Source organism: Oryctolagus cuniculus, chromosome 5 (genome assembly GCF_964237555.1).
Source record: "Oryctolagus cuniculus chromosome 5, mOryCun1.1, whole genome shotgun sequence".
In the NCBI taxonomy this organism is placed as follows: domain Eukaryota; kingdom Metazoa; phylum Chordata; class Mammalia; order Lagomorpha; family Leporidae; genus Oryctolagus; species Oryctolagus cuniculus.
Genome location: NC_091436.1, coordinates 166,202,452 through 166,218,667, shown reverse-complemented (window position 1 = coordinate 166,218,667; position 16,216 = coordinate 166,202,452). Strand labels below are relative to the sequence as shown.

At 50.6% G+C, this 16,216-nt stretch overlaps 1 protein-coding gene across 5 annotated transcripts in view; it reads left to right on the top strand.

Annotated features, from left to right (window-relative positions):
• LOC100352202 (testis expressed protein 56) overlaps positions 1–16,216 on the top strand; it is a 35,627-nt gene that overhangs the window by 3,316 nt on the left and 16,095 nt on the right. For all 5 annotated transcript variants that reach the window (XR_007923330.2, XR_011388847.1, XM_070074475.1 and 2 more), the window contains exon 2: positions 3,880–4,078. Coding sequence is in view for 3 of the 5 variants with exons in the window: in XM_070074475.1 (XP_069930576.1) it covers positions 3,880–4,078 (199 nt within the window). In the remaining 2 variants the exon portion in view is untranslated. The remainder of the gene's footprint in view (positions 1–3,879; positions 4,079–16,216) is intronic.

Sequence of the window (16,216 nt, the reverse complement as noted above, 5' to 3'; positions counted from 1 at the left end):
ACTGGGGCTCAGGTAATTGTCTCCAAAATGCCCACAGCCGCTAGCTGCTTGGTTGTCACAGCACAATAAAGGGGTTACTCTGAAATCTCACTGTTACTGATTGTACGGCATGGGATGCAGTCCACACACCAGCTCCCCGATCGACCAGCACCAATCCAGACGGGAGGAAGAAGGAGGAAGTTTAAAGCTTCTGTTTATTATCGTTTTTCATGCCAAAAAAGATACATCTGTTGGTGGATTCACTGCTTTTCCCAAAATCTTTGAGAGGCTGCTTACCTGGGGGATGGGGCCGTCCGGGGAGAAGTGTGGCAGCAGGAGCAAGGTTTCCATCGCCGTGGAGACTCACAGGGCCACTCCCAGAAGCAGTGTGTGCGTTCACAGGCTGACGGCCAAGTCCATGACCAGTAGGAACGTGGAAGAACATTACGAGGGGCAAATAACAAATCACCTTAAATCCTGAAGTTTTAAGCTACCTATATTTGTGTCACTGGAATACACACATACCCCACAATGGATTGATATAATTGTATCACATTTGATTACTAATCCATCCCTCCATCCACCCATCGAGCAATCCATCCTCCATCCATTCATCCACCCATCCACCCATCCGTCTATCCATCCATCCGGCTGTCATCCACCCACCCATCCATCCATCCACCCATCATCCACCCTTCCATCCATCCACCCATCCATTCTGTCCATCCAACATGTATTTTTTCCAAACATCAAAATAAGAAACAAGACCTTCAAGCAGCTTATAGTCCAATATCTGCAACATTTCTTCTATAATTTACACTTGATATTATTTTACTTCAAATCATTTCTTGAGGCATCTCTATGCTTACCAATTTTCTCTCAAATACCAGAACACTTGCTTATAATGTCAAACGAGGCTGGTGCTAAGGTCTAATTAAATATTCAAAGTGAATTATACATTGTAAATCTCCCTGTGGTGCCGAATACTACAGTGTAATTTTTCATCTTGGAGAACATGAGACTTTGTAATTTTTGTCAAATGTTGTATATTCTCTCTCTTTCTCTCTCTCTCTCTATATATGTATGTATATTTGTGTATATATATTTACGTCTATGTATGTTTTATCCCTAGCTGCTAACAAAGGGTTTGAGACACTTCACCATTCATTTGAGGCACAAAAAGTTAAAAATTGATGTTAACAAATACCTGAACTGAGCTAATTAATTCAGTTGAATCTCAGGTTTAGTTTTGGAATTCTGGTTCCCAAAGCAGGCAAGACACTGCCCTCTGCTTGGGTTTGCACTGGGAGAACGTTGTTCGTACTCCAGCTGGGCGATCGTTGGGTGGACGGAACGCTGGAAGGAAGGACACAGCCGCTGGCCCCCAGGCTTCCCTGTCCTGTTGTGACCCACTGGAGTGATGTGGAGGCCTCCGAGGATCCGTATGTGCATCGAGACATTTTACCATGTAGTCAGATTGCCAGCCAGGGTCCCTGGGGCCAAGCCTTGGAGCTTTGGGGTCTCTGCCTGTTGCCGGCCAAGGCAGGGACTGTCAGTGGCTCAGCTGGGAGAAGGAGGAGGAGCCAGGCCGACTCAATGCGGTTCCCACGCAGGCTCCGTGCTTCTCTGGGGGGCCCCGCTTCTCTCCCCGCCTTAGGTCTGTGACAGCTGCCGTCTTTTCCAATCCGCCCAGATGGGGTGCAGAGCTGCTCCAGCAGTGCTCTGAAACTGGCTGTGGGTTCTCCACCTGCGCCCAGCTGAAGTTAAGACGCTTCCCTTGTGGTACAAGTCCACAGAGCCACTGAAAACACCTTGCAGTTCAGCCGACCCTGCCTGCCTTCCTTCCCCTTTGCAACAAGACTGGAGGAAGGAGGCAGTGCATTGAACTGTGTCTAGCACAAGCTCCTTGTCCCGCTGCAGATTGGCAGTTCGGTTAGGGGTCAATTCAGGGCAACGTGAACCCACGTCTGTGCTGTAAATGGAGAGTGTGGTGAACACTAGGATGACTGAAGGAAACAATAATTGCACAAAGCTTAATTCACTGTGGCTTGACAGGAGAGGGACTGGAGTATGGAATTCTTGCTGCCAGGTGTCACCTTAGCTTTCAGTGTGTTCACCCCACGTCCCTGCCAGCGGACACAGATTTCTATAGCAGCAGCCAAGACTTCTTTCCGGCCCTTGCCTGCCTTCTCCTAGGCTCAGCTACTGGGTGAAGCGTGCCCCTAACCCTTACAGAGAGTGTGGGACCCCCCTTCTCCTGCAACGAGCAGCAGCACCCACGAAGCAGGTTCACCGTGCACCATTGCCGACTCGTCCTGATCTTGTGAGACAAAACTCTCTCCTCCCCGCCCCCGCCCCCTCCAGCACAGTTACAGGAAGTGCATGTAGTGCTGACAGACAGGCAACAGGGACCTAGGCTCTGTGGTCAGTCAGTGCCTGGCGTGTGGATGGAGGCTCGTCTGTGTGGGCCCACGCTTGCTCTGCACCTAAGAGGTGACAGAAAGCAGTCCGCCCTAGGTGTTATGCCCTAGGGCCACACGGGTCCCTGGGCCAGGGCCGAGAAGAACACCCTGTTACAGGCAGGGGGCTGGGACAGAGTTGAGCTATTCTGAGCAGCTCTTCCTTTATCTGAGATGTTGCATTCCTAGCGCATTCTGCACCTATTCTTGGGAATGACAAATGAGGTCACCTAGAGGACGGGCCTGTGCACCTGCCTCTCACGAAGCTGCTGGCCCACCAGGGAGCACAGTTCTTCCGTTGCTGCTGAGATAGGATGTGAGCCCCCACCTCATTTTCTCAAGGAGGGTTTACTGTGCTGGCATCATTGCTATACCACTGGCCACCCAGAACATTCCAACGGTAGGCCACAAACTCCAGACGCCCAGGCTCCCAATTACTGGGGCCCTCAAGGCAGTATATTTCCCACCAGCACGGCTTTTAACAGAGTGAGCAAAACCATGTTGGCCGGAAAGGCATTTGGGGAATCAGAAAGGATCAGTAAGTTATATTTTCAGTTCTCCCTCATCAAGCATGCTGCTGCTTTTGGCTGTGTTCCTTTTTTCAGTTGCTGCTGTTTTAGTTGAATTCTTACATCATAGATTTTGCTCGGAAAAATCATCAGTAAAAGGGAGCCCCACATTTTGGGGCTGGATAACAAAGTCAGAGTTTACTCAGTTTCTTCTGAGAAGGTTCAGAATGTCTATGCCTGCATAAATATGCCGTAAAAGAGAAAATAAGAATTATAACAACAGCCGGCGCCGCGGCTCACTAGGCTAATCTTCCACCTAGTGGCACCCGCACACCGGGTTCTAGTCCCGGTCGGGGCGCTGGATTCTGTCCCGGTTGCCCCTCTTCCAGGCCAGCTCTCTGCTGTGGCCCGGGAGTGCAGTGGAGGATGGCCCAGGTGCTTGGGCCCTGCACCCCATGGGAGACCAGGAGAAGCACCTGGCTCCTGCCTTCAGATCAGTGCGGTACGCCGGCCACAGCAGCCATTAGAGGGTGAACCAACGGAAGGAAGACCTTTCTCTCTGTCTCTCTCTCACTGTCCACTCTGCCTGTCAAAAATAAAAGAATTATAGCAACAATAATCATAGAGAGTAACTGGCCACTAGTTGGAGAACCGTGCGCAGATCGATGGTCTTCGTGGTGGTCCTGCACCTGCACGCCTTGATTGCTTGTCCATTCATTCATTCCTTCATTTGTGGTGCATCTGTTATGTCCAGAACCAGGTGAAGATCTAAGTGTTGTTGCTCAGTTGTATTGCTGGAAGGAAGGAATGACTGAGCCAAAGAAGAATCAGTAAGCGGCGTGAATGTTCCCTCTCGAATCAGTGCTGTGTCACTCTCGCTATGCAAACAAGGAAAGGAACATTGACTTATAGCACTGCTTATCTGTCACCAGGTGAGGATCCTGAATTCTCCGGCTTGGAAAAGATCTTGTCAAAGTACCGGCTGCCGGAAGAGGTCCATCTGACCCCAAAGCCAAGCAGAATGCCCTCGTGGAAAAGGAAAGCCATCAACAGTCTAGGTGACGGGTGGAAGAAATGCCACTTGTGGAAAAAGAACACAAAGGAGCCTCCGATGTCCACCATAGTTGTCAGGTAGGCTCTGTCTTCTATCTCTGGCCCACGCAGACAGATTCAGAGAGAGTGAGGTGATCGCGAATGTTATTTAAGCCTAAGCTTAAAAAATACATGACTTAATGAGGTCTTTGAGAAATACAGTGGCTTTGAAAACAAGCGTGACTCTCTCCAAAAGCACACAAGCCCACTTTCACACCCCCTGTGCTGCTGGAGGAGCCCTCACTGGGAAGAAACTCAGGAAACGGGAGCAGGTGTGTGAGCCTGCCCTGGGCCGTAGCCGCCTAGACTAGTGAAGCGGACAGGTAGCAGGGCTGGGGAGGCTTCCTGCAAAGGGGCTGACACACTGAGAGGCGGGGCTTTCTGGCTGCGATGGGTGAGGAAGCACCAGCCCCACGGTTGGCGTCACCAGGGGCGAGGACACAGTGGGACGACATGGTAGAACCTTGCCTCTACCCCTAATCTACCAGATCTTATGCTGAGAGAGATGGCAAGCCAATGCAGGGTCTTAACGAGGATGGCCCCATGTGACTCAAATCCTCTCCAGCCCCCAGGGAAGAGAGGGTGGAAGCAGGAGACTCACTGTGAGTGTTTGCAGTTACACAGGTGCAGGAGGGTGGCCTCAGACCAGGTGACAGCCACGGGCACGTGGGACTGGCTGGATTCTTGTGCTCAAAGTCGAACGTTTGGGTTACTTGGAAACTTGTTTTGGCGCAGTGGGTTAAGCCTCCACTTGCAATGCCGGCATCTCATTCAGAGCCCTGGTTCAAGTCCTGTCTGCTTGGCTTCCAATCCAGCTTCCTGCTAATGTGTCTGGGAAGGCAGCGGAAGAGGTCCATGTGCTTGGGTCCCTGCCACTCGTGTGGGAGACCAGGATGGAGTTCCTGGCCTCTGGCTTGTGCCTGGCCCAGCTCTGGCTGTTGAGGCCACTTGGGGAATGAACCAGCAGATGGAAGAGTGCTCTCTCTCTCTCTCTCTCTCTCTCTCTTTCTCTCTTGGTGGCTTTGCCTTTCAAGTCAGTCAATTAGTCTTTTTCAAAAATAAAATTACTTTTGACACACTTGCTTCCCTGCGTATGCCAGACAGACAGATGATGTTGATGTTTTATTGCTGGACAATATCTAATAAATGATGCTACACTTGGCACATAGTAGGTATTCACAAAGTGTTGTTGCCAGGCTGACAGGAGAAATGCATCCTTTTTTTTTTTTTTTTTTTTTTTTTTTGACAGGCAGAGTGGACAGTGAGAGAGAGAGACAGAGAGAAAGGGCTTCCTTTGCCGTTGGTTCACCCTCCAATGGCCGCCGCGGCCGGCGCACCGCGCTGATCCGATGGCAGGAGCCAGGTGCTTCTCCTGGTCTCCCATGGGGTGCAGGGCCCAAGCACCTGGGCCATCCTCCACTGCACTCCCGGGCCACAGCAGAGAGCTGGCCTGGAAGAGGGGCAACCGGGACAGAATCCGGTGCCCCGACCGGGACTAGAACCTGGTGTGCCAGCGCCGCAAGGTGGAGGATTAGCCTAGTGAGCCGCGGCGCCAGCCGAGAAATGCATCCTTTGCTATAAACATGGAGCCTCTCTGATTAGGAGGCACAGATGCAGGGCCAGCGCTGTGGTGCAGTGGGTTAGCGCCCTGGCCTGCAGTGCCGGCATCCCATATGGGCACCGCTTCTAGTCCCAGCTGCTCCTTTTCCAATCCAGCTCTCTGCTGGGCCTGGGAAAGCAGTGGAAGATGGCCCAAGTGCTTGGGCCCCTGCACCCACGTGGGAGACCCAGAAGAAGCTCCTGACTCCTGGCTTTGGATCGGCCCAGCTCAGTCTGTTGCGACCATCTGGGGAGTGAACCAGCGGGTGGAAGACCTCTCTCTCTGTCTCTACCTCTCTCTGTAACTCTATCTTTCAAATAAATAAAATTAAAACAAAAAGGCACAGATACAGGGAGAGAGCTCCAGCTCATGGACTTGCCAGTGCTGGAAGCTTCCACAGGCATGTTTGCATAGTGAAATGACGTCATTGTCTATTTCCTGTGCAGTGTCCACAGTGGCGAGAAGTGCTGACTTGATCTAGAATCGGAGCTGGAGGCAGGCATGGCCTGGTGTTTAGGATGCCACTTGAGGCACCTGCAGCCACACCGGAGGGCCTGGCATTGAGTTCCAGCTCTGCTCCCAACTCCAGCTTCCTGCTAATGCACACCACGGGGAGCAGGGAAAGACGGTGTGAAAGAAGGCTGTCATTGAGTAGATTCACCTTGAATGTGTGCCCAGAGAAGGGTAGAAGTTATTTTAAGTGACAATTCCTGATTACTCAAATTAAGAGTATTTGACCATGCTTTAGAGGTCTACTAAAAAATTTGGGGAGGGGTTTGTGGTGCTGTGGCACAGTGGGCTAAGCCTCTACCTGTGTCCCAGCTCCTCTCTGATCCAGCTGCCTGCTTGTGGCCTGGGAAAATAGTGGAAGATGTCCTATTTGTTTGGGCGTCTAGGGACACTTGTGTGGGAGACCTGGAGGAAGCTCCTGGCTTCTGATCAGCTCAGCTCCGGTCATTGAGGCCAACTGAGGAGTGACCCAGTGCATGGAAGACCTTTTTCTCTGTCTTTCCCTGTCTCTGTGACTCTGTCTCTCAAATAAATAAATAAAATCTTCTAAAAAAAATTCAGGGTCCGGTGCTGTGGCTCAGTGGGTAAAGCCGCCACCTGCAGTGCTATCATCTCATATAGGCACCGGTTCAAGTCCCGGCTGCTCCACTTCTGATCCAGCTCCCTGCTGATGCACCTTGGAAAGCAGTGGCAAACAGCCCAAGTCTTTGGGCCCCTGTACCCACATGCGAGACCCTGACGAATCTCTTGGCTCCTGGCTTCAGCTTGGGCTGTTATGGCCATTTGGGGGAGTGAACCAGCTCTCTCCCTCTCTTTGCATCTGCATGTCCCTCTGTGTAACTCAGCCTTTCAAATAAATAAATGAATCTTTAAAAATTCACATTTCACAACCATCAGTTCCCAGCCATAAGGTCTCCACATGAAGCGGATGTAATTTTTTTAGAAGATTTACTTATTTATTTGAAAGGCAGAGTTACAGAAAGAGAGGGAGAAACACATCGAGAGAAATCTTCCAGCTAGAGCATCAGCATATAAGAAATGACACATGGGGCCGATGCTGTGGCGTAGTGGGCTAAGTCTCCGCCTGCAGAGCTGGCATCCCATATGGATGCTGGTTCGAGTCCTGGTTGTTCCACTTCTGATCCAGCTCTCTGCTGTGGCCTGGGAAAGCAGTAGAGGATGGCCCAAGTTCTTGGGCCCCTGCACCCACGTGGGAGACCTGGAAGAAGCTCCTGTCTCCTGGCTTCGGGTTGGCGCAGCTCTGGCCATTGCGGCCATCTGGGGAGTGAACCAGCAGATGGAAGACCTCTCTCTCTCCTCTCTCTCTCTCTGTCTCTACCTCTCTCTGTAACTCTGTCTTTCAAATAAATAAATGAAATCTTTAAAAAAAAAAAGAGAGAGAGAGAGGGATGACACGTGAGCTTTTGTTTTATCAGATGTCTCTCTACATGCGTGCGTTTGCTTTCTTTAAAAGCACGGACGGGCTGACGTACTTCTGTGTTCCCAGGGCTGCAGGTTGGGGTGTGTGGGAAACAAGTGCTGAGACGGAAACAAGGGTGCCACGGGCTCCCCGGGTGCTGTAAATGGAAGTGGAGGCCAGGAGGCAGAGCAGGGTGAGGATCCAGGAGGGGGCAGATGGGCTCCACCCCAGAGGGAGGAGCCACAGTGCATCGCCAGGGACCTGGAGACAGGACAGACAGGAGAATCGGGACCATTGTGCCCTCAACGTATCATGAACTCTGTTCCAAGAGGATCCAGTGCTGATGCTGCCTCCTGGCCCTGTCCGCTGGTGTCTCAGTCCTCCTTCTGTTGGTGCAGCGAAGTACACAGGGCTGGGTACTTCCTAGAGAAAAGGGGTGTATTGAGCTCACAGTGTTGGAGACTGAAAGTGCAGGACTGGGAGGCTCCAAGTGCTCATGGGTGGCATCACACCAGTGCAGCAAAGAGAATAAGAGACAGGAAGCCAGAGAAACTCAGGGGCCAGACCTGCTCTTCTTATAACAACTCACTCTTGCCAGAACTCACTCACTCCCCCAGACCACCAAGGGCAGTGCCTCCATGACCACAGCACCTTGTCCAACACGCCACCTCCTAGAGTTTCATCCCTCCAACAGCCACCCTGGGGATGATGTCTCTAGCACGTACACCTTTGGGGGCACACTCAAACCATGCAGGGCGGCACCTAGTGGCATGGTAAATACAGCCCCTGGACAGCGTTGTTTGTTCTCAATCCTGTGTGACTTCACCAGCACCCTTGAGATTGCACACGGTTTAGCAAGGCCAAGCCTGGCTTTTATTGAAGCATTTTATCAAGAATAGCTTTTTCCACTCTAATCACCACCAGTAATGCTGCAGACTCATGTCCTTGGATACCTGTAAAATGGTGCTGAAAATATATATATATATTTTAAAGATTCATTTATTTTATTCATTTGAAAGGCGGAATTAGAAAGAGAGGAGGAGACATACACACACAAGAGGGAGGGAGGGAGGGAGGGCGGGAGGGAGGAAGGGGGAGAGAGAGAGAGAGAGAGAGAAACAGATATCTTCCATTTGCTGGTTCATTCCCCAAATGGCCACAATGGCCAGGGCTGGGCCAGGCCAAAGCCAGGAGCCAGGAGCTTCTTCCGGGTCCTCACATGGTGGCAGGAGCCCAGGCACTTGGGCCATCTTCCACTGCTTTCCCAGGTGTATTAGCAGTGAGCTGGACCGGAAGTGGAGCAGTGGGCACTTGAACCACTGCCCACATGGGATGCTGGCACTGCAGGAGGAGGCTTTACTTGCTATACCACAAAGCCAGCCCCAGAAAATATCTTATCTTGCATCTGGTAGAATGGTGAAGCTGATGGAAAAATTCCTGTGAAATTGCATTGTGACAAGCACCGAGTGCCATTTGAATGTGCAGTACAGTAGTTTTACACGTGGACTGAGCCAGCTGTAGGTGTTGGCCTTGATTTTGCACTGGCAAACAACTGCACAGGTTATACGTGTATCCCCACTAGTACCGAGAGCAGGGTCTTTCCGTCACGTGGTTTCTTGGTCTGTTTTTGCTGTCACAGTAATTAATAAAGAGGTTTATTTAGGCTCATGGTTCTAGAGGCTGGGAGTTCAAGGTTGGGTGGCCGCATCTGGTGAGGGGAGCTCGGAGGGTATGTTCAGAAGAGAAGGATAAAACATGGGGGACAACCTCAACAATTAGCAGCCCACTGTCACGGCAATCAGGCCAACCCAGCAAGAATGGGAGTTTGCACAGTCCCTGAGGAAGGCATTAATCCCTGTTAGCCACTTAGTCACTTCTTAAGGGGTCCACTGCCTCTCACACCACTGCATTTGGGAATTAAGTTCCCAACACATCAGGGGCTGGCGCTGTGATGCGCTAGATGAAGCCACCACTTGGGAGGTCCGTGTCCCATATTGGAGTGTTTGGTTCGAGTTCTGGCTACTCTGCTTCTGAACCAGCTTCCTGCTAATAAGCCCGGGAAACATGCATGGTGGCCGAAGTTCTTGGGTCCCTGCGATGCACATGGGCTCCTGGCTTCAGTCTGGTCCAGCCCCGGTGGTTGCAGACATTTGGGGAGTGAACCAGATTTCTCTCTCTCCCCTCTTCTCTTGTTCCCTTTGAACTTCTGGGCAGCACATTCAAAGTATAGCTCACGGCAGTTGTAGTTTTAGGGCCACAAAGCTGGCAGACCGTACACAAGGCCTGCTGCCTTTGACAAGGTTCCCTCAAGTCCGTGCTGTGTAAATAAACCAGCAGGCACAAAACCCAGGAGGCCTGGGACCCTGCTGAGAGTCTCGAGCTGCAGATGGAGCTGTATTGTCCCTGTTGGAGAACTTGGCAGGGTATCAACCCCCGTGTTCTCAATACTGCAAATCCCCGCTGGACACTTTACATGAATTATATACCTGTACACTGTATTTATTGGCTCATGGCATGTTCACATGGGCTCTTGGGTCTAATGTTGTTTTTCTTTTCTTTTTTCTTTTGGAAAGCAGGATTGACTAGGAAAGGGGTGCACATTCTGTGCAAGGACTTCCAGTTTAGGTTCTAAAGGTCCTTCTGGCATCATATGGTGGCAGCCAAAGACAGCGGCTAACAGTCAGTAGACCTTGTTCTCTCCCTGCTGTGTGCTATCTGCTATAGACATCTGGAACAAGCCTGCCGCTGGCCAGCATTGGCAGCCGTTGCTTCCCCCCACCGTCCTTCCAGCTCCTACTCACCATGCTGTAGTACTTCCCCAGGCTAAGCTCCCCCGGGGCAGGCGTTCAAGGAAGAAGCTTGATGCTTCTACTGCAAACTAATGGCGTAAGGTGGATCAACAGTATACTCTCACGCAGCCAGGGGAACAGGTTGCCACTGCCTCTTTTGCTTTCCCTTTAGTCACTTACTCCTTCAGCCTGCATGGGACTTGTTGGCCTTTCTCTAATTGTACAAGCTCTGAGCAGAGCCACCCGGGCCTCTTGTGATGATGAGAAAGGGGAGTCCAGCGGAGGCAGGCACGTTCCCAAGGGCGCACACCAGGCTAGAGGCAGAGCAAGGCCCAGAGCCACCCTGGGCCATGTGTCTTGTCTACTCTGTTCACCAGTACTTCTGATAGGACTGCCAGAGTGACCCCACTGGTGAACTCCACGTGGTGGTGATTTTTCTGCTTCAGCTTGGCCAGGCTATGGTCCCTGGTTGTTTGGTCGAACACCAGGAGAGACGTTGCCGTGAGGGTGTTCTCCAGACGAGATTAACATTGACATCGGTCCACTTAGAGTAAAGCACGTGGACTTCATCCCCGTAGTTGAAGGCCTGCAACGGAAGTTCCCTGAGAAGGAATTCCATCCCACATGGCCTTTGAACTCAGCACTGCAAGGCTGCCTCCTGCTGGGGGCCCTCTCTGGCTTCTTGGCCAGCCCTACAAGTGTCAGACCTCGTCAGCGCCAACAGTCGCACGGGCCAGTTCCGTGAACTCTCTTTCTCTGTGTATGTGTGTTTGCTATACATAGTTATGTACAGGTTCTTTCTGTTTTCACAGTCGTGTGTGGCTGATGTAAGCAGATCTATCCTGAGAAGGGTGTCATTAGGTGATCGCGTTGTGTGGACATCAGGGTGTACTTCCACACCCCTTCCAGGCTTCCTGTGTTGAAATGTAACCCCCGTCGTGCAGTGTTAAGAGGGTGGAAGCTTAGTCTGACTGTGGTGTTTTGAGCTGGAAGCTCTGGGAGGTGATGAGGGCCGGTTAAGGCCACCAGGGTGGAGACTCCATGACTAAATTACCAGTGGCTTTGTACAAGAGGGATGGAGCTGGAACACACGCACACATGTGCGCGCACACACGCGTTCTCTCTCTCTCCCTGTAAAGATTTATTGTATTTATTTGAAGGGAGAGAGAAAGAGATCTTCCACCCTCTGGTTCACTCCCCAACTAGCTGTAGCGGCATGGGCTGGGCGAGGCCAGGCAGAAGCCAGCAGCCTGCAGTGGCGGGGAGCCCAGCCCCTGGGCCATCATCTGCTGCTTTCCTCGGTGCAGTGAAGGTGGAGCAGGCAGGTGCACACCAGTGCTCCGACAGGGAATGCTGGCGTCACAAGCAGCCATTTACCCACTGTGCCACTGTGCCGGCCCCACTTCCTGTCTCCTGCCATGTGACGCTTTGTGTCACCTTGGGACTCTGCCTGCAAGAAAGTTGCCACCGGGAGCAGACCTTTGACCTCAGGACAGAGCCATGAACCCAAATGAACCTCCTTAGAATTTACCAGCCTCAGGTATCTCATCAAGGTGATATAAAATCAACACGCTCATATTAGAGGGATGATTGCAGTCTCATCACTGGATCTGATGTTAACTATGGATTTTCATATATATTATGTTGATGCCACTTCCTTTTTTCCTGATTTTTTTAAAATTGTGAAATGGTGTTGAACTTTGTCAAATGCTTTTCCCACATCAAGTGAGAGATCACCCGGATTTTTCCTTTATCCTTTTAATGTAGCATATTACATTGGTTGATTTTCATGTTAGACCATCTTTGCGTTCCAGGAATACATCCCACTTGGTCACAGGGTATAGTCCTTTTATGTGTATTTGGCTTTGCTATTATCTCGCTGAGGACTTTGCATTTGTTTTCACGAAAGCTATTTGGTCTGTGGTTTTCTTTTCTTGTAGTATCTTTTTTTTTTAAAGATTTATTTTATTTATTTGAAAGACAGAATTACAGAGAAAGGTAGAAACAGAGACAGAGTTCTTTCATTCGCTGATTCACTCCCCAGATGGCTGCAACGGCCAGAGCTGTGCTGATCTGAAGCCAGGAGCCAGGAGCTTCTTCCAGGTCTCCCACGCGGGTGCAGGGGCCAAGCACTTGGGTCATCTTCCACTGCTTTCCCAGGCTATAGCAGAGAGCTGGATTGAAAGAGGAGCAGCCGGGACTAGAATCGGCACCCATATGGGCTGCCGGCGCTTCAGGCCAGGACTTTAAACCCCTCTTGTAGTATCTTTGAGAATATTGCTGTCCTCGTAGAGCCCAGAGGGAATAGTCCCTTCTCTTCAGTTGTCTGGAAGAGTTTGAGGATTAGTGCTTTTTCTTTGAATGTGTGACAGAAATCATGAATGAAGCTCTCTGGTCTTGGGTTTTCTTCTGTTGGAAGATTTTTGATTATTAACCCTCATATGTTCTTCTTATAAATCTATATAAAATTTTCTATTTCTTCATGATTCATGGTGTGTGTCTAAGGCATTTATCGATTTCATTTAGATTATCCAATTTTGGGGGCCACAGTTATTTATAGCTATCCTTTGTCCTTCTGCAAAATCAATGATAATATCCCCTTTCTTTTTAATTTTAGTGGAGTTCCCTTTTTTGTCATTATACTTAAAGTTTTTTTTTTATCTTTTCAGTGAATCAATTCTTGGTTTATTTTTATTTTTATTTTTGACAGGCAGAGTGGACAGTGAGAGAGACAGAGAGAAAGGTCTTCCTTTTCCGTTGGTTCACCCCACAACGGACGCTGCGGCCGGTGCGCTGCGGCCTGCACACTGCGCCGATCCGAGGCCAGGACCCAGGTGCTTCCTCCTGGTCTCCCATGTGGGTGCAGGGCCCAAGCACTTGGGCCATCTTCCACTGCACTCCCGGGGCCACAGCAGAGAGCTGGCCTGGAAGAGGGGCAACCGGGACAGAATCCGGTGTCCCAACGAGGACTAGAACCTGCGGTGCCGGTGCCACAGGCGGAGGATTAGCCTAGTGAGCCACGGCACCAGCCCCAATTCTTGGTTTATTTTAAAAAATTCTTTATGTTATCTTTATTTTTTTCCTTCTGCTAATTTTGGTTTTTGCTTGCTCTTTTTCTAGTTTCTTTAGATGTTGATTTCTTTTTAAAATGTCTTTATTTGAGGGGGAGAGAGAGAGCAAGAGAGAAAGGCTGGAAATGGCCCCTGCTGGAGGCCAGGGCAGGGAACCCCATCCAGGTTCCCCGCATGGGCGCAGGAGCCGCTACTTGAGCCCTCAGGTCTCCGCTGCATCCGGAGTCCCCATTCCAGACACCGGACATGCGACGAGGCTGTCCCAGGACATGCGACGAGGCTGTCCCAGGACATGCGACAAGGCTGTCCCAGCCAGCACCTCACCGCGGCACTGATGCCTGCAGGCCTTGAGGTTTCCATCCTGGCACTGCCTGCCTTCGTCCTGTGAGCTTCAGTTCGTGGTCAAAGTGTTTTACAGTTTCCCTTGTGATTTCTTCTTTGACCCAGTTGCTGCTCAAGAGTGTGTCATTTATTTCCACTGAGTTTTCCAGGTTTCCTTCTGCCATTGAACTTTAGTTTTATTCTACTGTGATCATAAAAGTTGTTGTGACTTCAGTCTTGCTACATGTGTTTTTAAAGATTTATTTTATTTATTTGAAACTCAGATTTACAGGGAGGGAGGGAGGGAGGGATGGAGGAAGGAAAGGAGGGAGGGGAGAGAGAGAGAGAGAGCTCTTCCATTTGCTGGTTCACTCCCCAGATGGCCACAACAGCTGGGGCTGGGTCAGGCTGAAGCCAGAAGCCCAGAGCTTCTTCTTGGTCTCCCCCATGGGTGCAGGGGCCCAAGCGCTTGGGGCCGTCCTCCACTGCTTTCCCAGGCACATTAGCAGGGAGCTGGATTGGAGCAGTCAGGACTTGAACCAGCACCCATATGGGATGTCGGCATCACAGGCAGCGGCTCTACCCACTATGCCACACGGTCCATTTGTTAAATGTATTGACTTGCTCAGTGGCTTAATACATGGTTTATCTTGAAGAATGTTCCATGTGCACTTAGAGACATGTATTCTGTTGTTGGTTGGATGGAATCTTCTGTACAAGTCTGTTCGGTCCGGTTGGTCTAGGGTGTCGTCCAAGTCCTCTTTGTTCCTATGGATCTTCTGCCTAAAGTTCTACCCACTGTTGAAAGTAGTGTACTCTACTCTCCTGTTATTTTACAGTTTTTATTTATTCGAAAGGCAAAGCAAGAAAGAGAGAGAGATCATCCATCTGCTGGTTCACTCCCCAAATGCCTGCAACACCTGCGGCTGGGCCACGCCGAGGCCAGGGATCCAGACTCCACGTGGGCTTCCCTTTAGTGTGGCAGACACTCAGGCACATGAGCCATGGTCTGCGGCCTCTTCCCAGGAGGCAGAGGCAGGACTCACCGCAGGCACCCCGACGTGGATGGCGTTGCAAGCAGCAGTTTAACCTGCCGTGCCAAATGCCCGGCCCCGGCTGCTTTTCTCTCACGCCTGGGAAACCTCCTTTCCCAGCTGCCTCTCTGTATTCTGAAGCCCTTCCACCATCCCCCGCTTCTGCTGAGTTTCAGCGTCTTCGAGTGTTCTGTCTTCACACTTGTCCAGATCTTTCCGCTGTAATCGGTGGATGGGCAGGAGCTGCCGCAGGCTGCCGCAGTGGACTGGGGGACTCCCTCCTGACCCTCAGCATGAGTTTGACCCTGGCTAAGCTACTTCATTCTGTCTCAGGACCTCAACCTGCAAGAGTAGAAGCAGTCACACTTATCTCATGTTCAACTTCTGCCGTAATTTTGGGAGGTACAATACGATGCTGGGCATTAAGTACTAGTAAGTGCTCAGCAGACATCAGTAATCATTTCTAGGGGCCGGCGCTGTGGCATAGCGGGTAAAGCCGCTGCCGGAAGTGCTGGCATCGCATATGGGTGCCAGTTTGAGTCCCGGCTGCTCCACTTCTTATCCAGCTCTGTACTGTGGTCTGGGAAAGCAGTGGAAGATGACCCAAGTCCTTGGGCCCCTGCACCCACAGAGGAGACCTGGAGGAAGCTCCCGCCTCCTGGCTTCAAATCAGCGAAGCTCCGACCATTGTGGCCAATTGAGGAGCGAACCAGTGGATGGAAGTCCCCCCCACCCTGCCTCTCCTTTCTCTCTGTGTAACTCTGACTTTCAAATAAATCTTTAAAAAATAATTATTTCTATTCATACATTTTCTTTTTTTAAAGATTTTACTTTTATTTATTTGAGAGGTAGAGTTACAGACAGTGAGAGGTAGAGACAGAGAAAGGTCTTCCATCCACCTGTTCACTCCCCAGATGGCTGCAACGGCTGGAACTGAGCCATCCGCAGCCAGGAGCAAGGAGCCTCCTCTGGACCTCCCATGTGGTTGCAGGGGCCCAAGCACTTGCGCCATCTTCTACTCCTTTCCGAGGCTATGGCAGAGAGCTGGATTGGAAGAAGAGTAGCCAGGATTTGAACCGGAGCCCATGTGGGATGCAGGTGCCGCAGGCAGAGGATTAACCTACTACACCATAGTGCCGGCCTCTATTCATATATTTTTCTATAAGCATTTTGAATTATGATTATGATTGTCCTCTCTTATGTTTATAGAATATGTTCCAAGATCCATCAGTGGATGCCTGAAGCCACTACTAAACCCTACATGAGCTGCTTTTTCCTATAAATACCTACTATAGAGTTTAATTTATGAATTAGGCACAGTAAGAAGTTAATTTCTGCAGTAACAAAATAGAACGGTTCTTTTTTTTTTTTTTTTTTTTTTGACAGGGAGAGTGGACAGTGAGAGAGAGAGAGAGAGAGAGAAAGGTCTTCC